At 40.8% G+C, this 22363-nt stretch overlaps 1 protein-coding gene across 1 annotated transcript in view; it reads right to left on the bottom strand.

The window, feature by feature from the left end:
• The window catches only part of IL13RA1 (interleukin 13 receptor subunit alpha 1), a 71352-nt gene that overhangs the window by 40038 nt on the left and 8951 nt on the right, over positions 1–22363 (bottom strand). Inside the window, exons 2-4 of the mRNA XM_008272919.5 lie at positions 15618–15757; positions 4988–5126; positions 1962–2082 (exon numbers count right to left, since the gene is read on the bottom strand). Of these exons, the coding sequence (XP_008271141.3) occupies positions 1962–2082; positions 4988–5126; positions 15618–15757 (400 nt within the window). The remainder of the gene's footprint in view (positions 1–1961; positions 2083–4987; positions 5127–15617; positions 15758–22363) is intronic.

Below are 22363 nucleotides of genomic sequence, written 5' to 3' on the forward strand. Positions count from 1 at the left end.
TCTAGATGGAGTTCCTGGCTCCTGTTGCAGCCATTTAGAGAGTGAACCAGTGGAAGGAAGATCTCTTTTCTGTCTCTCTCTCTGCCACTTTGCCTTTCAAATAATAAATAAAATCAATCTTTTAAAAAAGTTTTAACAAATTTTAGAAAGGGAGACAAGGCTTGTGGGGGAGGGGCAGACTGCTGATGCTAGATATCCCCATATCTACCCTGGTCTCCAATGACTCAGTATTTCCATTCCTCAGAATGCCCTTCCCCAGATTTCAGCCTCTGAGAAACTCTGCATGTGGGCAATCTGTCCGCTTCTCCAGAGCTTCCTAGCCTCTTGGGCCACCCACCACCACAGCCTCTACCCTAGCTTCCCTCAAGTGTCTGTCTATATAACTGCATTTGGCATACACTGTGTTATCTTCATATAGGTAATTGTGGTGGGCACTCTCCTTCTTCATTTTAAGCTTTAAGTACACAGACATGTTTCTTATCTCTGTTGCCCATTCAGTGTTTTACCTATAATGTGTGCTAGTAAATGTTTAATGAGTTGAACTGGAATAATGTGGTCCTTTCTCTCTTGTCCTGCTGTTAATAATATTAGATCTAAGGAAAGGAAGTGATTATAGACTAATCTGGAAATTTAACAAAGTCATAGTCACACATACTAAACACCACAATACCAGAGTATTAAATATAAGACTATCAAAGTTATTCAGTTTTTTTTATTTGAGAGGTAGAGTATAGACAGTGAGAGAGAGAGGGAAACAGAGAAAGGTCTTCCTTCCATTGGTTCACTCCCCAAATATCCACTACGGCAGGCCATCCTCCACTGCCCTCCCGGGCCACAGCAGAGAGCTGGACTGAAAGAGGAGCAGCTGGGACTAGAACCCAGTGCCCATATGGGATGCTGGCGCTGCAGGTGGAGGATTAACCAAGTGAGCCACGGTGCCAGCCCCTAAAGTTATTCAGTTTGAAGCTAAACTACTTGTTGACCTGGGTATCAAATAATTTTTTAAAAGCAGAAACCAAAAACTCATACACTGCATGTGGGAACATAAAATGATCCGACCACTTTAGAAAATAATCTGGAAGCTTTTATAAAACTAAATACACAGTAACCACATGAATGAGCAATTGTACTCTTAGGCATTGATTCCAGAGAAATGAAAAGTTATGTCTACATATCTATAGTAACTTTATTCACAACAGCAAAACGCTGTAAACAACTGAGATATCCTTCAATCAATGAATGGTTAAACAAACAGATAGAGGCACATAATGGACTGGTTCTCAGCAACAAAAGGAATGAACTGTTGATATGCACAATAATGTAAATAGATCTCAAGGGTACTATAGTAGCATTCTTAAATGGTTATATACTGCGGGATTCCATTCCAGGAATGATGACATTAAGATTAAGATGGAAATGATGACATTAAGAGATGTATAACAGATCAGTGGTCCCCAGAGATTAGAGAGCCAAGTCCTGAATGAGAGGGGGTGAAAGAGGGAGGTGAGTGTGCCTATAAAAGGGCAACTTGAGGGATCTTTGTGCTCATGGAACTGTTCCACATCTTCACATGTGCTACAACTGCATGTAACTGTGCACACACATATAAGTATATGTAAAACTAGTAAAATATGACCAGGTTGGTAGGCCCTACCGATGCCAATTTTCTGGTTTTGATATTGTACTATATTTACATAAGATGTTGCCATTGGGAGAAGCTGAGTGATGGGTATACAGAATCTCCCCGTACATTTTTGGTACCATCCTGTGGCTCTATAGTTAAAAACAGAAAGTTTTAAAAAGCAGTCACACAAAGCAGATGCATTTTTCACTTGTAAATCGCCCACTTTTTGCACTTGTAGAAAATAGGCTGTTCAGTTGCTTCTTTTGACTGGGTTGAATCCAGAAGCTCCCGACACAGTCATAACTGGTCCTCCAGTCACTCTATTATACATACTCACCAATAGTAGAGAGTGTAGTTAGTGTCAGGACTTGTATTCCTTCCAGGGAGCCAAGAGCATTTCATGTTGCTCAGGTTGTGCCAAATGCATTGGAGCTCAGTCACAGCAGACTCAGGATCACCTAGAATATCCAGGCCAAGAGTTTAGAAATCTCCTTCCCACATAAAGCTAAAAACCACCCAATGGTTCTGTGGCACGTGGAAGGGTTGTGGGTGTTTAATGAAAGCTACTCCCATGCTCAGCCCTCTGCTTCTCTGCTGAGCTGCCCGCCTGGCCTGCCCAGGTATATTCTCTCCATTCAACCATGCAACCTAGCTCTCCGCCAGTCCAAGTGACTGGGTGCTCCCTCTCTCTCTGTCTCTCTGGCCCTTCCGTTCTGATGGATGCCCTATCACCAATAAAGCCTTATCACTCTGCTAAAAAAAAAAAAAAAAAGAAAAAGAAAAAGAAAAAAGAAAGCTAATCCCTCCTCATCTCTCATTCTTACCATTTCACCCATAAGACACTCAGGAGAGAGAAAACCCAAATCTCATTTGTTTACAACCTTCTCTTTCTCTTCATTGATACAAAGAAACATCTTTTTGCCTTATCAGAGGGACTTAACTCTGGTACCCCTAAAGGAGGGATAGGCTAAAGATCAAATAGCATTTTCATCATAGGCAATGACTATGGAATTCCTAAATGAATGTGTCAACACAATCAATCCATTTGTCTACTGGTCTTAAAAATTTTATTAAGGTACAATTTATCTACCCATCTTTTGATCAACATTGACACATCTAGTGTTAAAAGGTAAACATTTCTCCCAAAGCAATTCTGAGTAAAAGTAAGCCTAACTTAACACTTAGTAGAAGCCTATTGTGAGTTGTGACTTTAGGAGCACTAAAATCTTTCTGACTTCAAATCTCTATCTTTGAGGCCGGCATTGTGGTACAGTGGGTAAAGCTGCAGCCTACAATGCTGATGTCCCATATGGGTGCCAGTTTGAGTCCCAGCTGCTCCACTTTTGACCCAAGTACCTGCTAATGGCTTAGCAAAGCAGTGGAAGACAACCCAAGCAATTGGGCCCCTGTACCCACATGGGAGACTCAGAAGAAGCTCTTGGCTCATGGTTCAGCCTAGCCCAGCCCTGGCTGTTGTGGCCACTTGGAGAGTGAACCAGCAGATGGAAGATGTCTCTCTTTAATTCTGCCTTTCAAATAAATAAAATAAATCTTTAAAAAAGTCTCTATCTTTCTAAAGCGATTTTAGTTAGCTAAGGTACCATGTCTATAAATTAAGTGTTTTTAGTTGAAAGATGTACTCTTCTCTGAAGGGAGGAGAGAACATCCACTTTGCTTATGGCCATGTCCAAATACCGATGGAGTCTATGGTCACAAAAGGATTCCATGGCCTTGGCAGCCCATGACAAGAGCCTCGGGTGATCACTGACGTCATAAGTAAGAGTGTTAATTGTTAAAGGAACAACAGAAGTCACTGTACACTTACTCTCCATGTAGGACCTCCATCCTTAATGAGTTGTACTATGAGAATCGACTGCAAATCTTGTTTTCAAACTATATATGCTGTGTGTTTGTGTGTGTGTGCAAACTGTTGAAATCTGTGCTTAACATGGAGTTGGTCCTCTGTATATAAAAATCAAACTAAAAATGAAGCATAATGAAGAAGGAGATGGGAGAAGGAGTAGGAGGTGGGATGGGAGTCGGGGAGAGAGGGAAGGTAGGGGGGAAAGAACCACTATATTCCTAAAGTTTTATCTATGAAAAAATGCAGTCATTAAACAAAACTTAAAAAAGAAAAAAATAAATATAAATAAAAAAGAGGGGGAAAAAGAAGTGTCTTTAGATAATATATAAATCTAGTATCCCTTATGACCCTTGAAGGAGTACTATATTGAGCCATCATCAACAACTTTATATCCAAGTATAACTTAGGCTTTTTTCCCAGAATATTTATTATAGTGTAATATAGACAGTTTTCCCAGAGTATTAAACTCTTAAATAAATGAGAATAGGACAGGTAAATTGTTTTAAACCATGCTCCTAGCCTCCTAGTAGTCCTGATTTACATAATTTTATAAACACTACATATGTTTTTGAACACTTCAAGGCTGGTAAAGCAAATGGCCCAGAGCACAGGCTGCTACATGATATAAGATTTGGAGATGGGAGATGAGGCCCTGCCTTGTCCAAACAAGAGACATCATATTATAGACAATATGTGTACAGTGTTTACTTTCTATGAGGCATTAATCTAAGCAGCTTACATATGCTGCCTTACATAATCCTCTCAACAATTGTAGAAGGTAGGTAGCATCATTCCCATTTTATAGAGGAAGAAATTGAGGTGAGGAAGGGCTAATAAGTAAACTGTCCAAGGTCACAACTAGTGGAGAGCAGATCTGGGACTTAAACATTCTTAATCAGTATATGCTACTCTGTATGTAACATAAGAGTCAGAAGGACATTGGGTGATGTGACAATGGGGGACAATAATCAACTTGCTGGGCTGGCATGTTTATTTTTCTTTTTTAATATCTATATCCCAAAGAAATGCTGTTTATAAAACTAATCTCCATATATAATGAATAAAATAGTATTTTGGCTTTTTTTTTTCAAATCACCACATCTGGAATCTGAAAGCCAAGAGCAAATCACTCTGTTCCCTTTTTTATTCCTCGTAAAATAGATTAGAGTAATACATGCCATACCTGCTTCACAAGATAAGCTTGTGAGGCTTGATTTAAGAAAAGTATGTGTGTGTGTGTGTGTGTGTGTATTCTTTTTCGAATCATTAAGTTTTACATAACTATTAGGCCTTGCTATTCAAGTTGTCCTTGAGCCCATGGATGGCAGCAACACCCACATACTTACCATTGTCTTGCCAAGACTTGCTACAGTGCTTGGCACTTACTAGACTCAGCAAATCTTTGAGAACTGAATGAATGAACAGACAATGAATGCAAGCATATGGAGAATATGGATTTATACCCTAAATATTAAAAAGACAGTGTGCGCAGTTGTTACCTTCAGGAGGTGAAATGCACTTTTCCACCAAAATGCTAGGCTTCTCACTTTCACTGGTGCTACACTGGGATCCCACTTGCAGACAAACCTTCTCATTTAAGGGTACTTCTTTTGAACGATGAGTTTCTGGAGCAATTTTCTAAGATTAGGACATAAAGAAAAAAGGCATTTTTACAGCAGACAAACAGAAATATATCTAAATAATAAAATATTAGGATGTTCAAATGTGTACCAAAAAAGTTAAGTTAAGCTCTCAAATGGTATACATCATTAATTCTCAACCAGGGATGATTTTGCTTCCCCTGCTACCCTCAGGGATATTTGGTAATGTCCATGGATGTTTTTCATTGTTATAATTTGGGAATAGGAGGCTACTAGCATCTAGTTGATAGAGTTCAGGGATGCTGCTAAACAGCCTGTAATAAACAGGGCGACCCTCCCTCCTACCAAAGTAAAGAATCACCCTGAATCAAAATGGGATATTCACATGGAGAAGAATGAAACTCAGACCCCTCTCTCTCGTCAGATACAAAAATCAACTCAAAATGGATTAAAGACTTAAATTTAAGACCCAAAACCATGAAACAACTAGAAGAAATATAGTAAATGCTTCAGGATATTAGAATGTGCAAGGATTTTTTTTTTGTTGGTGGTTAGGGGGGATCAGACCTCAAAAGTACAGGAAATGGAAGCAAAAACAGAGAAATGAGATGTTATCAAACTAAAAAGTTCTGCACATCTTTAAAAATATAAAAATAAAATATAAACAGTCTGAGTCCCTGCTCCACTTCCAATCCAGCTCCCTGCTAATGTGCCTGAGAAAGCAGCAGACAATGGTCAAAGTGTTTGGGCCCTTACACCCCTGTGGAAGATTAGGAAGAAGCTCCTGGCTCCTGGCTCCTGGCTTCAGATTGGCCCAATTCCAGCTGTTGCTGCCATCTGCGGAGTGAACCAGTGGATAAAAGATCTCCCTGCCTCTCTCTTGCTATAAGTTAGCCTTTCAAACAAAATAAATAAATTTTTAAAAAAATAAAGAAGGCTGGGGCCAGTGCTGTGGCACAGTGGGTGAAAGCCCTAGCCTGAAGTGCCAGCATTGCATATGGGTGCTGGTTCTAGTCCTGGCTGCCCCTCTTCAAGTCCAGCTCTCTGCTATGGCCTGGGAGAGCAGAAGATGGCTCAAGTCCTTGGGCCCCTGCACCCATGTGGGAGACCCGGAAGAACCTCTTGGATCCTGGCTTCAGATGGGCACAACTGCAGTCATTGTGGCCATTTGGGGAGTGAACCAGCGGATGGAAGACCTCTCTCTTTGTCTCTACCTCTCTGTGTAACTCTTTCAAATAAATAAAATAAATATTTAATAAATAAATAAGTAAATAAAGATCAACAGAGTGAAGAGAAAACATACAGAATGCAAGAAAATGTCTGCAAGCTATACATCTGACAAGGGGTCAATATCCAGATTATATAAAGAACGCATCTGAATTACAAAACTTTATTTTTAAAGATTCATTTTATTTATTTGAAAGATAGAGTTACAGAAAGAGGTAGAGACAGAGACAGAGACAGAGAGAGAGAGATCTTCCTTCTAATGATTCACTTCTCAAATGACCGCAATGATTGTAGCTTGGACAGGCTGAAGCCAGGTGCCAGGAGCTTCCTCTGGGTCTCCCATGTGGGTACAGGGGCCCAAGGACTTAGGCCATCTTCTACTGCTTTCTCAAGTGCATTAGCAGGATGTGGAAACATATACATAAATATGTACACACACAGGAATACTATTTAGCCATAAAAAAGGATGAAACTGGGGCCAGCAATGTGGCATAGTGTGTAAAACCTCTGCCTGCAGTGCCACCCTCCCATATGGGTACTGTTTGAGTCCTGGCTGTTCCACTTCCAATCCAGCTCCCTGCGAGTGCACCTGAGAAAGCAGCAAAGGATGGTCAAAGTACTTGGGCCCCTGTACCCACAGGGGAAACTCAGAAGGGGAAGATCCTGGCTTCAGATTGGCCCAGCTCCAGACATTTGGGGAGGGAACAAGGAGATGGATGATATCTCTCTCTAACTCTGCCTGTCAGATAAATAAATAAATCCTTTAAAAAAAGGTGAAATCCTGTCATCTGTAACAACACAGATGGAACTAGAGGTTATTATGTTAAGTAAAATACACCAGACCCACAAAGACAAGCACTACAAGATCTATCTCATATGTAGGGTCTAAAAAAGTTGCTCTCATACAAAGAAGAGAGTAGAATGGTGGTTAGCAGCTGTTGGAGAGAATAGAGTGGAGGGCAGGATGGAGGAAGATTGATCAATGGGTACTAAGTTACAGGTTGATAACAGTAAGAAGTTCTGATGATCTATTTTACAGTAGGACAACTATAGATAATAATGTACTATTGGGGCAGGTGCTGTGGCATAGTGGGTAAAGCTGCCACCTGCAGTTTCTGCATCCCCTATGGGTGCCAGTTTGAGTTCCGGCTGCTCCACTTCTGATCCAACTCTCTGCTATGGCCTGGGAAAGCAGCAGAAAAAGGCCCAAGTGCTTGGGTCCCTGCACTTGAGTGGGAGATCAAGAAGAAACTCCTAGCTCCTGGCTTCAGATCAGCTCAGCTCTGGTCATTGCAGCCATTTGGGGAATGAATCAGAGGATGGAAGTCCTCTGTGTCTCTCTGCCTCAGCTTCAGCCTCTCTGTAACTCTGGCTTTCAAATAAATAAATAAGTAAATCTTTTTTTTAATGTACTGTATATATTTTTTTAAGCTAGAAGAAAGATTTTAAAAATTTTTTACCATAAAGAAATGATAAACATTTTGAGAAGATATATTTATCCTGAGTTGAGTATTACACATGGATATGTGTCTAGAAACATCAATAATACTTCTTAAATATGTAATTTGTAATGTTAGTTAAAATTTAAAAATAAAAAAGAATTAATCTGTACCAAATGTCAATAGTGAGAATATTGAAAAACTCTGGTACAGATAAAATAGGATTCTCACATTTCAAATGTATAATCATCATGAAATTTACCTATAATTCTACTGTACAAACATGTGAACTGTCAAAGAAATTTTAAAGGAGACACAAAATGATTACCAACATTAAATTCCAAACAGATGCAAGATAACACAAAGATTTAAAAAAGTGGGGGGTGCTTTAAGAACTCAGTACTCATGGTTACCTCTGGGGGAGAGGAAGTGAAGGAATGGGCCCTAGAGCTAAAGACAGCCTTTCCATTAAATATCTTGCTAGATTGTTGGACTATATCCACTATCTTGTTTGGGATTCCAGGGGCCCCTGGACAGGAAGGAAAAAAAGGCAAAGAAACACGTAAGTTGGGGTCGGCACTGTGGCGTAGCAGTGAGGCCGCTGCCTGCAGTGCCGGCAACCCACATGGGCACCAGTTCGAGTCCCAGCTGCTCCACTTCCTATCCAGCTCTCTGCTATGGCCTGGGAAAGCAGTACAAGATGGTCCATGCCCTTGGGCCTCTGCACCCATGTGGGAAGACCCAGAGGAAGCTCCTGGCTCCTGCCTTCAGATTGGTGCAGCTCCGGCCATTGCGGCCAATTGGGGAGTGAACCATCGGATGGAAGACCTCTCTTTCTTTCTGCCTCTCCTTCTCTCTCTGTGTAACTCTGACTTTCAAGTAAATAAATAAATCTTAAAAAAAAAGAAGTATTAAAAAAAAACACATGATGTAACTCTTCAGGAGCCCTGAGGGAGGGGGAGATTAGAGTTGTGGAAACATACACAATGTAATCTTCAGATGTTGAGTGGAGGGAATAGACCTAATTGAAACTCAGCACACTTTAGCGTGAAACAGGCTACTCCAATGTCAGTTCTCTGATTGGTTGTTGAAACATGCCTTATTAGCATACACTTCTAGTTTCCTGGTTGCTATTCTGGCTTCCTGATTGTTATCCTTACCTTCTGATTGGCTATTATTCTGCTCCTCTCCTGATTGGTTAAATCTGTACTCACTTCTCAGCAACTCCTCCCTTGGATTCCCCTTCCTGACTGCTATAGCAGGCTTCTCACTTTCAATAAACTTCGCTTTGCTCACTGACCCTGTCAGCATGCAAATTCTTCTTCAACATGATATAAGAATCAAGATCTCCATCATCCCACCGCAATCTCATACATGCATAAATTTCAAGGGTTGTTATATACATTGAGTATATACACTCTTATTCTGAGAAGTAAATAAGCTTTGTGGAACCACAGAAAGCCAACTTATCATTATGAAGACATAAATCACAAATGTGGCTATTATGATTTAGAGTAATAAGATTAAAGGCCTTTCTAGGAAATTAACATTTCTCAAGGTGACAGAGCTGGAATCATTAAGAACAGAGCTGCTTTTAAAGAGTGCTTCCTGTTTTATAATAGTTTCAGACTCAAGTTTGAGACAGTATGTCCTTTCACAACATGCTGATGGCCACGGAAGAGAAAATCTGTCATAGTTAGCTTTTTACACCACCCAAAGCAGCTATTCCACTATTTCATATGTCTGCTGTCATGTGATCATGAGGGCAAATATGAGGTACCCTCACAACCAGGACATAGGATGCTCTCTGAGAAGTAGCTAGCAAATTAATAATCAAAAAATGGCCATTGTGTCCATTTGGGGAGTGAACCAGTGAAGAGTTAAAATTGTATATGTGCGGGTGTAAAAAGTTAAGCTTAAGCTTACAGGTTTAAACCTTCCTGGTGCAGCTGTGAAAATAAGACAGAGTGAAGTAGCACCTTGACAGTAGGGACTCCATTTTGGAGCACTTGAGACTGCATTCTGGGAAAGCACCCCCCCCACCGTGAGACTCTGGTCTGAAACTATGATCTCAAATAGTCGGACAATAGCAGTGCACTACATCACCCTTGGCAACGCACAAAAACCCCCTAGCATGATTGCTCAAGCTTAAAAATAAAAAGGCTACACCTGGGTTACCTGAGCTAATAATGAAAATGTGATTTGTCTATGTCTTAAGATCATAATTGCTGATTGTAAGATATTAGCAACCGCTTAGCAACCGTGTATTCTCTCCCCACTCCCGATTTTGCGGTTTTTGCCTTTATAAACCCTAACCTTTGGTTATTCGGGGCTGCTCTGCTCATGTATGATCAGACAGCCCCAGCATGCTGGATAATCAATAAAGCTTCCCCTTGCTGTTTGCCTAAGAGACGTCTCTTGGTGACGTTTTTCGGGCGGTCGACTCTAACACCAGCATTTGGAAGATATCTGTCTTTCTCTTTCTTTCTCTCCCTCTCCTCCTCTCCACCTCCTCTTTCTCTGTAACACTGCTTTTCAAATAAATAAATCTTAAAAAAATACATAGATTTATGAGCAAAAATTCTGGCAGAGAGAAAACAGAGGGTGATTTAGTATGTGGACACTGAATATTTGTCCTGGCAAAGTTATGCTTACCCTCCATGGGGGCATCCAGCTATTCTTAGCCAAGTACATTTTTACAACTAATTCCTGATTCCTTTCCGAGAAATCTACTTATCATTTGGCTTCCCACATAGGCTTTGCCTATAGAGATGGAACGCAACAGTTATGCTGACAAAAGTCCTTCTAAAATGCTTCACCATTGTACTTTTCACAGAAAAATATGGATTTACTTTGAGAGAGATGAGTATGTGCTAAGGAAATAAGGTTTCTGAATCTGAAGCTAAAGACCAGACACACTCCCCCCACTTCTGGACCATGAACATGGTAGAAGGAAGGCTTGAATACAAATTTCACCAACCTCACAATTTTAATAAATACAATTCCTACGCATCCCTGAAGGAACCACCATGACACAAGGACCTCGATAATTCCTGTTTGGGAGTTGCATTTGTTCCTTGAAGACACTGGAGAAAGATGTATGGTCAAATACCATAAATTAGAATCATCAGGAAAAAAACTCAATTCTTTTCTAAGATATTGTTCCAGTTGGAGAGTTGAGGAATTTTATTACACAAAAATTTTTATTATAGGGGTGGACAGTATGGCACAGTGGATTAAACCTCTGTTTGGGACATCCACATCCCATAACAGAGTACTGACTGGAGTCCCGGCTACTCCGCTTCCAACCCAGCTTCCTGCTACTACATTCTGAAAGACAAGAGATGATGGCTCAAGTGCTTGGGCCACTGCTACCCATGTGGGAGACCCAGATGGAGCTCCTGGCTCCTGGCTTTGGTCTGGCACAACTCTGGCTGTTGCAGCCATTTGGGGAGTGAACCAGCAAATGGAAGATCTCTTTCTGTGTCTCTCCCCCTCTCTCTGTAATTCTGACTTTCAAATAAATAAATAGATAAATGTTTTTTTTAAAAAAGAGACAGTAAAGATTTTTAAAAAATAATTCAGGTTGACCATCCTAATCTGAAAATCTGAAATCCCAAATGCTTTAAAATTGGATTTTCAGATTAAGCATATGCAACCTATGAAGTCTATGCAAATACTGCAAAGCTGAAAACTTCCAAAATCTGAAATTCTTCTGGTCTCTAGCTTTTGTATAAGGGATATTCAATCTTTAATTTTTAAAAATCTCTTTTAAAGATTAAGGCAAACTATTAAATTGGCACAAGTAATGTAGGAACCTTGATTATCAATGTTTGCCAAGTCAAGCACACTTGTATCTGTCAGACAAGGAAATAAATTCTTCCTGTCAGATCTTGATGACCTGTGTATGCTTCTTTGCATCTCACTGGTAGCTGTTGTATGACATTATGGTCCACCTCTCAGGGTATCTGGTCTCCTTTGAAAATTTATCAAAAACCATGACCAGGACCAGCACTGTGACACAGTGAGTTAAGGCCCCAGCCTGTAGCACCGGCATCCCATATGGGCGCCGGTTCAAGTCCTGGCTGTTCCACTTCCAATCCAGCTCCCTGCTGGTGTGCCTGGGAGGGCAGAGGAGGATGGCCCAAGTCCTTGGGCCCCCATACCCAAGTGGGAGATCCAGGGGAAGCTCCTGGCTCCAGATCAGCTCAGCTCTGGTGGTTGCAGCCATTTGCGGATTAAACCAGCAATGGAAGACCTCTCTCTCTCTTTCTCTCTCTCACTCTTACTCTTTCAAATAAATAAATCTTTTTTAAAAAATAACCAAAGTCTTGAACTGATCTCTTCCCTCTCAGGAATGCTTACCTGGCTATATCACACCTTTCCCAATTCCATAATTCCTTTCTCAAAAGGACAATCATCAGCTTTAGCTTCTGCCTCTCTAGATGTCTGCACAGAATGGCCTTTTGATTAATTAGCCTAGTGGGACTTTCCTATCTCTTGGTAGGAAAGCTAGATCTGTCTTATACTTGTCAAATTGGAGAACAGGCATTAATAAAACAAAGATGGAGGACAGCCAGTTAACTAATCTTTTCTTAAAAATCATCTATAAATCCCTTTCTGTCATCTTGATCAGCCTCCAATCTAACACTGAAATGACCTCCACAATTTATCTCATTTAGCAAATTGGGACCTTTAGACATTGGCCTAAGGCCCCTAACATGGACAAACTATCATGATGCCATTGCTGCAACATGCTTCAGGGATATATATGTCCCAGTTTTGCCTTGTGATGTTAGTGCTACATGCAAAGGACAAAAAGAGGCAAGAAAATTACTCCTGTCACTCATATTTAGGCTCAGGATGGCAAATTTCAAAAAGGCTAAACAAGAAACGTTCCTTCATTGAATTGGAAGGAATTTTATCACATTCTATCAGCATTTTATCATAACTGCAGGGTGATGGCCACCAAGATTGCCAAATGGCTAAAATAACTGAGGAGGTCTTGGGCAGAAGTCACCCTTTACAGTCTCCATCTGGGAAAACAAGATATTTGGCTGATTCACAGGCTACTGACAATACTCAGGATTTTGTCCTACACGAGTGGCAATTTCATGCAGTTCAACCTAACAGTATAAAAACTAGCAATTATAAAGGTTTCTAAAAAGTTCATGGAAAACATATATTATGAAAAACCAGGCATCAATTTAAATTATCTTTTAACTGCATTTTCTACAAACTTTTTGAAGTATCCTAAGTCCTTAGCACTAACATTATGTCAAGTACATTACAAACCTTATCCCCTCTAATACAGACATTATCCATATGAATAGGTATTATTATTGCCCCCCCCCCACCGTGTCACCCAAATTTTACGAACAAGAAATCAAGAGACTCAGAGAGGTTAAAGGGATCTATCTGCTCAAGGTCACACAGCTTGAAATGGGAAAGAGAAAATTTCAAACCTAATTCTTTTTTTTAAAAGATTTTATTTATTTATTTGAGAGGTAGAGTTACAGACAGTGAAAGGGAGAGACAGAGAGAAAGGTCTTCCGTCCGTTGGTTCACTCCCCAAATGGCCGCAACAGCGGGAACTGCGCTGATCTGAAGCCAGGAGCCAGGAGCTTCTTTCGGGTCTCCCACGCCGGTGCAGAGGCCCAAGGACTTGGGCCATCCTCTACTGCTTTCCCAGGACATAGCAGAGAGCTGGATTGGAAGAGGAGCAGCCAGGACTAGAACCGGCACCCATTTGGGATGTCGGTGCCACAGGCGGAGGATTAACCTACTGCGCCATGGAGCCGACCCCATCAAACATAATTCTAATCCCACTGCCTGCTAAAGTTTCTTTAAGTCTAGATTTCTGTAGGTATGCTGAGAAAGTAGCTCCCTTTCTGGGCTAGAATATCAGCATGTCTACCTGACTGATGCTTGACAGGCTAATGCAAAGGGGTCTGAATGAAAGGTGATGTCTCCTCAGGGTCTTGGTTAGATACTTAGTGACTATGGGGTTTAGATCTACAGACACTTAACAGTCTTTTAGGGATTTTCTCCAGGCTGGGCTACAACAAATCAGCACAAAGGCCCTATATGCCTAAGGCACTTCCTTAGGAACAGGAGGAAGCCAACAATACATAAAAGGGAAGTGCTAGAAGTTTCAAGCTACAAGTATCTAGTCTTCCTTATTTAGAGCAGCTATTTTAAAATGCAAATACTTCCAACCTGTCTCAATTCTGTCAATCAACACCTAAGGCATACATGAACACCTCAGCTGGGAAGGGGATAGTAAGACAGATGAACAAATTTCTCTCCAGTCAGAGAGCCTATTCTATCCTCACTATTAAACTTTCACATATACTGTGTTCCATGTCCCAGCAAGGCAGAAAAGTGAGTAGGGCCATCCTTTCTATACAATAATGCTAGGGCTTGGAGCAGCTAAGTAACTTACCCCAGCCCACTGAGTCATCTAAGAGTACTGTACCAACTAGAATCTAGTTCTGCCATCGAAGCTGCTTGAACATAGTGATTTCACAATTCACAGTTCCAAAGTACTGTTTATTACTTTTTTTTCCGGCATGCGTGCGTGTGTGTTTTACAAACCCTTGTGTTGAGGGCTGAGTTTCAATAGATTGCAGTGAGGGAGTTGCTCTACTACATATAAAACCCTGATCCAGAAAAAGGTCATCTACGAATGGTTTAGCGCCAGGTTCCTCACGAAGGTGCATTGCGTGACCAAAGTATGGTTGCTAATAACTTCTCATTCTGCCTCCTCACAATCCTAGACAAATTCAAGCCCAAACACCTCATCTCTTTCTCTCTCTTAAAGAAGGTACAAAGATATAAAATAGCTGAATAACATTAACATAACCTGAAATTATCCAACTGTGTTAATAAAAATTTGCTTCAATCAGTCACCTACATCTGATGGGATAGGTTCAAAGTTACCTTCATTTTTTCCTCAGGCTTCAGGAAACTGTACTCAAACCCAATTGTCATTGACATCCTATTTTTTCACTTTCCATATGCTCATATACTCTTATACCACAAAGTTCTTGCATATTTGTACATGTGATAAGGAAGATAGTAAGTGTGAAAATTCCCTGAAAAGCTGAAAGTGTTATACAGACACAAGGCAATACAGCTACAGGTAGGAACACAGGAACAAATCTGAGTGATGACATAATTATTTACTGAAGTCCTAATAGGTAAAGATATCTCATATTTCATATCAGAGCAATCTCAATAGCATTTCATTATCAAATAACAAATGTTTTTAAAAATTTTAATTAGTCTTTAACAGATTCAATGTGTTTTATAGATAAATTCTTTTTTTTTTTAATTTTTTTATTAAATTGTTTGAGAGGTAGAGTTACAGAGAGAGGGAGAGACAGAGAGAAAGGTCTTGCATCCGCTGGTTCACTCACTCCCCAAATGGTCACTCACTCCCCAAATGGTCATAACAGCTTGAGTGAGGCGATCTGAAGGCAGGAACCAGGAGCTTCTTATTGGTCTCCCACGCGGGTGCAGGGGCCCAAGGACTTGGGCCATCTTTTACTACTTTCCCAGGCCATAAGCAGAGAGCTCAATTGGAAGAGGAGCAACCAGGAAACAAACCGATGCCCATGTGGGATGCTGGCACTGCAGGCAGAGGCTTAGCTTACTATGTCACAGTGCTGGTCCCTAGCAAATGTTTTTAAATGTCCAATTTTGTCAATAATTGTGTCTATAATTGTCCCAACTGAAATCTAGACACAAACAACTCAAAATAAAAGTCCCACTTGGAAGATTTGAATTTGGTTTACTCTTAGTTCCAGTTCATGGCATTCACTTTACTATATCAATATAACATATGTCACAAAACTTACCTTATCCTGTTTGTCACCAAAGTGACTAAAATACCGTAGACTACAATTTGGGCTGGCTCCCTCAGGTGGATTCCACGTCCATATTATTGTGCACAGATTTTCAACAGAGACACTCAAATTCGTCACAGGTGGCTGAGTTTCTGTTCAAATCAAGCACAAGAAATAAACTGATCAATCCCAGCCAGTATTTGTAATGGTTTATTCAATCCATTCTCACAAGTCCTAGAGTCCAAGAACAATAATAGCTGAGTTAATAACATCTAACATTTACTGAGCCAGCTGCTATTCTAAATATTCTACACTATGGATCTGTTTAATCCTCAAAATGACCTTTGGCACACGGACGACTATTAGCCCCATGTTAAAGATGAAGTGACTGAGGTCACTTGGCACATATTACATGGCTAGTAAATGCAAGAACAGTCCCCTCCTTCTGTTTCAGCACATGCTTAAATCCCTTACATAACATGCTGCAGTATTTACATATGATCTACACACATCATCCTGTGTAATTTAAAGCTTCTCTCAATTACTTGTAGTACCTAATACAATGTGCATGATATGTAAAGACTTGTGTAGGGAATAGTGACAAGAAAAAGTCTGTGCATATTCAGTACAGGGACATTTTTAAAAAATATTTTCTATCTGTAGATGGTTGAATTTACAGATGCAGAACCCACAGATACAGAAAGATGACTGAATTTGCTATACTGTGGACACAGAGAAGACACTTTTTTTAAGATTTATTTATTTGAAAGGTAGAGTCACAGAGAAAGAAGAGAAAAGGAGAGACAGACAGACAGACAGAGAGAGAGAGAGAGAGAGATCTTCCATCTGTTGGTTCACTCCCCAAATGGCCACAGTGACCAGTCTGGGCCAGGCTGAAGCCAGGAGCGTCATCCAGGTCTCCCACGTGGTTGCAGGGACCCAAACAACTGGGCCATCCTCCACTGCTTTCCCAGGCCATTAGCAGGGAGCTGGATAGGAAGTGGAACAGCCAGGACTAGAACTGGTACCTATATGGGATGCCAGTGCTGCAGGAGGCAGCTTAACCCACTGTACCACAGCGCTAGCCTGAGCACATTAGTATCTCCAAGGAATTTCTGCTTCCCTACACTTGGGTTCCACATCTCACTCGTATATACAGATATATAGTTCACTCTCAGCAGTTCCGTGCATTTAAGAAATTCTTCTTGAATTGTTCTTGCTAACACGATCTGGTAATTGTTTTTATAGCTTTTCCAAAGAAGTACTGAGAAAGAGATTTAGCAGCCTTTGTTTTTCCCCTGAGGTCTGATTCTAAAAGCTGGAAGAGGGAAGGGAAAGAAGAGAAACCAAGAAACATAATTTTAATCTTTCCTGAGAACTTCTCCTGAGACCAGGACTATCAAATCATCCCCCAGAAACTGGGCAAGGGATATACAAGAATATTTTTAAATAAAAATTATTCTAAAATAAAGTTTATTAAACATTTAAAAATCATCTCCCAAATTTTCTAAAGTAGAAAACTCAATCATTATCAAAGACCACAGTTACAGACATTTATGAAATAAAAGCTAAATTTTATATTTGATGCCCAATATTAGAGAATACTAGGCTTATTAAAAATCAGCAATATTCATATTTTTATCTTCCTCTCTAAGCCAAAAATCACATTTGTCCCAAAACAGTAACATCACAGAGCACTACATATTTGGGATTTCCCTGTCAACTCTATACATAGCAGCTACTTGGTTGGCAGCCTACAGTATTCATTCCTTCTCTTCCAACTCTACTACTGCTATCTTTTCCAAAGGCCCAACCGCAGGAAGGGGAGCCCAGAGCAGGACAAGGCCATGTATAAGTAAAGAATTCCTAGTGTGCCACATTAAAAATCCAACTAGTGGGATGGGTGTATGGCACAGCAGTTTAGTTGCCACTTGGGACACCCATATCCCACGTCGAAGTGCCTGGTTCAAGTCCTGGCTCCTCTGCTTTCAATCCATCTTCCTGCTAATGTGCACTCTGGGAGACAGCAGTTAATAGCTCAAGTGCTTGGGTCCCTGCCATCCACATAGGTGACCCAAGTTGACTTCATTCTCCTGGCTTCAACCTGGCCCAGCCCTGGCTGTTACGCATATTTGGGGAGTGAGCCAGCAGATGGAATCTTGCTAATGCTTTCCCACCCTCTCTCTTTCTCTCTAATAAAATGGAAAAAAAAAAAACTGGCTACGATCAAGGTGCACAAATGGCTCAGGCAACAGCAGTATCATTAGGACTTCAAGCAATGACAGGCAATTTCATTTTAGCCTTTCTTATATGTCATAGTATTTTTGAAGTCAAATCATTTTTCAGGTAGAGAGCCCCCAAAGACTTTATTCCTACTAGAGACTACAATCAGTTTTAGGGCTATTGGCTTTATTCTGTAGTTTCCAGAAACACAATGTAGCAAAAACCTAAGAAATCTGGATTGGCACTTCCTGATGCTCTATCTACCCATTCAGCACCCATTCCCAAACAAAACTAAAAGTCCTAACAATAACATTACCTCTTTAGGATTAATTTCAACTGTATCTCAGTTTTCAAGTTAATTTAAGACCGTATGAAACCTATTTTAAAATTTTTATTAATTTATTTCATTTGAAAGGGGCATGTGGGAAAGATATCTCCCATCTACTCATTTACTTCCCAAATGTCCACAATTAGCCAGGACTAAGCCAGGAGCTTTCAGTTCACCCAGGTCTCCCAGCACTTGAGCCATCACCTGCTGCCTCCCAGAGTGTGCATCACCAGGAAGCTAGATCAGAAGTAAAGCTGGGACCGGAACTCAGATACTTTGATATGGGCTGCAGGTATCAAAGGCAGCAATTTAACCACTGTGCCACTGCACCTAGCCCCTAAAATCTATTTTTTAAAAATAGATATTATTTTTATTTATTTGAAAGGCACAGTGACAGAGAAAGGAGGGAAGATATAGTGGGAGAGGAAGAATGAGAGAATCTTCCACCTGCTGGTTCACTCCCCAAATGGTTACAAAGGCCAGGGCTGGGCCAGGCCGAAGCCAGGAAGCTTCATCCGGGGTCCCACATGGGTGAAGGGGCCCAAGCACTTGGGCCATCTTCCACTGCTTTCCCAGGTACATTAGCAGAGAGCTGGATCTGAAGAGGTGCAGCTGGAACTCAAACTGATGCCCATATGAGATGCTGGTACCACAGGTGACAGTTTAACCCACTATGCCACGGTACCGACTCCAAAACCTACTTTTTTAATCTTGATTTTGAAATAGAACAATATTCTACTTCTAATCTCTCAGACGGAATTAATTTTTCTCATCGGTTTTGAAATATTATTTACTCAAATATTCGCACTGGTTTACATTCTAGGATACTTGGAGCTATCTGCAATACTTCCCTTCCCCCCACCCCAGGGGTTTTTCTCCATCCCTCTTTCTTTTTAAAGGTTTTAATTTTTAATTAGTTTTTAACAGGTTCAATATAGTTCATAGATACAATTCTAAGAATATAATGCTATTCCCTTCCTCCCTCCCTCCTCCTCTCTCCCTCTCCTTTTCTTTAGTTTTTGAGATGACATATTTTAAATTTACATTATAGTAAAAAGGGTTAATGCTTCACCAACTAAGAAGTTTTACAAATAAAAGGTAAAAGGACCCTCGCTTAGTGGGAATATAGACAATGGCTACAAACAGTAATTGAATGGAAAAATGATCATTTCACCCATATACAGTAAATTTTAAAGTACCTGTAACTTTGAAAGCACACATACCCATTTGGGGAAGATGGCAGAGTAGGAAGCACCAGGAATTTGTCTCATCACCTAGACAACTATACTGGCAAAATCTGTCTGATGTAACTGTTTTGGAACTCTGGAGTCAATTAGAAGGTTTGCCAATTTCTAGAGGAAGGCTTGGACTGTAAATTGTAATTAATTTCAATCAATTTTGTTCAAGTTCAGCTTTTAGCACAGTAGTAGCTATCCATCCATCAGTCTTAATCCCACGGCAAGCAATTGTGCCCATGGTTCTGGAACAGCCTGTGAACATCTTGCAGGAGCCAGGGTGAGCAGAAAGGACTTTGTCCTTGAAATATTAGTGATCTGTAACCTGATTGTTAATTGTTCCTTCTGCAAAATGACTGGTAGTCTTTGCTGTAGTACCTCCCTCGGTGTTACAAACACCCCTCCCAAGCTGAAGTGCCTTCTAGGGGATTTAAAAACTGGGCTTTTTCCTATCCAGCATTTCTCCCCTTTTCCTGTTTTAGGAGCTAGACATGAAAGACTAGGACCTTCAAAAGCAATTGCACATATGCGGACAATTAGAAAGTGACTATGCATGCCACAGGTCATACTACAAGCTGTTCCTCAACACAGAGACAGCACACAACAATAAAAATAACAATAAACAAAATCCTAACCAAAAAATCCTCTGGGAAAGGGGGAGAACATGCTTTCTGGAGTTACCACCTATTAGATTAAAATGTCCAGTTTTCAACAACTAAAATTCAAAAAGATAATCAAAAGAAATGAACTCTGAAAAAGATCTGATGGCTCAGAAACTAGACAGACTTTCAAACAATATCTTACAGATGTTTGAAGAACTAAAGGAAAATGGAAGCATTCAAGAAAATGATGTATTAACAAAATGGAAATATCTGACCTAAATATCTCTAGTAGATCAATACACGATACAGAAGTGTACTAACACAAAACACTGTACCCCATAAAGATGTAGAATAAATTCTGTCAATAAAAAACCCAAATATCAATGAAGAGATAAAAGCCTACAAACAAATCAAAAAAAAATTCCAAGGCTAAAAATTCCAGCAACTTGAAATGAAAAATTCACTACAGAAATTCAAAGGCAGATTGGAGAAGGCAGAAGAAATAGTCAGCAAACATGAAGATGGGATAAGGAAAATTACTGAGTCTGAGAAAGAGGAGGAAAAGGGACTGAAACATCCAAGGGCTAACAAGCACGGTAGGGGTCCCAGAAGGAACAGAGAAAACTAAAAGGGCAGAAAAAGAATTTCAAAACCGATGGTTGAAAACATCTCAAATTTGATGAAGAACACAAATGTAAACATTTAAAACTTAGGAGACAGAATAGGAAAATTTATAGCTATAAATACTTACATTAAAAAATAAGAAAGTGGCTGGCGTTGTGGCATAGCAGGTTAAAGCAGCCGCCTACAGCACCAGCATCGCATGTGGGCCCCGGTTCGAGTCTTGGCTGCTCTACTACTGATCCAGCTCCCTGCTAGTACACCTGGGAAAGCACTGGAAGATGGCCCAAGTGCTTGGGCCCTTGAACCTATGTGGGAGACTTGGAAGAAGCTCCTGGCTCCAGCTTGGCCCAGCCCTGGCGTTTGTGGCCATCTGGGGAGTGAACCAGTGGATGAAAGACTTCTCTCTCCCTCTATCTCTGTAATTCTCCCTTTCAAATAAATAAAATAAATCTTTAAAAAATAAACAACAAGGCTGGCGCCGCGGCTCACTAGGCTAATCCTCCACCTAGTGGCGCCGGCACACCGGGTTCTAGTCCCGGTTGGGGTGCTGGATTCTGTCCCGGTTGCCCCTCTTCCAGGCCAGCTCTCTGCTGTGGCCAGGGAGTGCAGTGGAGGATGGCCCAGGTGCTTGGGCCCTGTACCCCATGGGAGACCAGGAAAAGCACCTGGCTCCTGGCTCCTGCCATCGGATCAGCGTGGTGCGCCGGCCGCAGCGCGCTGGCCGCGGCGGCCATTGGAGGGTGAACCAACGGCAAAGGAAGACCTTTCTCTCTGTCTCTCTCTCTCACTGTCCACTCTGCCTGTCAAAAAAAAATAAATAAATAAAAAATAAACAACAACGCCTTCAAATCAACAACCCAACTTAAGAAACTAGGGAAAAAAAATGAGCTGAATCCAAAGCTTTAGAAGGAAGGAGGGGCCGGTGCTGTGGCTCACTTGGCTAATCCTCTGCCTGCGGTGCCAGCATCTCATATGGGCGCAGGGTTCTAGTCCCAGCTTTTCCTCTTCCAGTCCAGCTCTCTGCTGTGGCCCGGGAGGGCAGTGGAGGATGGCCCAAGTGCTTGGGCCCTGCACTCCATGGGAGACCAGGAGAAGCACCTGGCTCCTGGCTTCAGATCAGCACGATGCGCCGGCTGCGGCGGCCATTGGAGGGTGAACCAATGGCAAAAGGAAGACCTTTCTCTCTGTCTCTCTCACGGTGACTCGAACTGTCAAATAAATTAAAAAAAAAAAAAGAAGGGAGGAAATAATGAAAATTGAGCGAGATAAATGGAATATGTAACAGAAAAATATGGAAAACCAACAAAATCAAAAGTTGATTTTCTGAATAGACTGTCAAAATTAACAAATCTCTAGCTAGATGAACTAAGAAAAAAAGGAAAACTGAACTTACTAAAACTAGAAATGGGTTTGGCGCTCTGGCACAGCAAGGTAACTCCCCAGCCTACAGTGCCAGCATCACATATGGCTCTGGTTCAAGTCCCACTGTTCCACTTCTCTGTCTCTACCTCTCTCTGTAACTCTTTAAAATGAATAAAAATAAATCTAAAAAAAATAGAATAAGAAATGAAACTGAGTGTGTTATCAATTCTACAGAAATAAGAATGTTTAGACAGTACTTTGAACAACCGTACATGAATAAATTGGACAACTTAGATGAAATGGAAAAAAATTCCTAGAAATACAAAGCCTACCAAAATTAAATTATTACAACAAAGGAAATCTGAACAGACCTATAATTGGTAT

This window comes from Oryctolagus cuniculus, chromosome X (assembly GCF_051225735.1).
Source record: "Oryctolagus cuniculus isolate XC-2025 breed Fujian yellow rabbit chromosome X, ASM5122573v1, whole genome shotgun sequence".
Taxonomy (NCBI): domain Eukaryota; kingdom Metazoa; phylum Chordata; class Mammalia; order Lagomorpha; family Leporidae; genus Oryctolagus; species Oryctolagus cuniculus.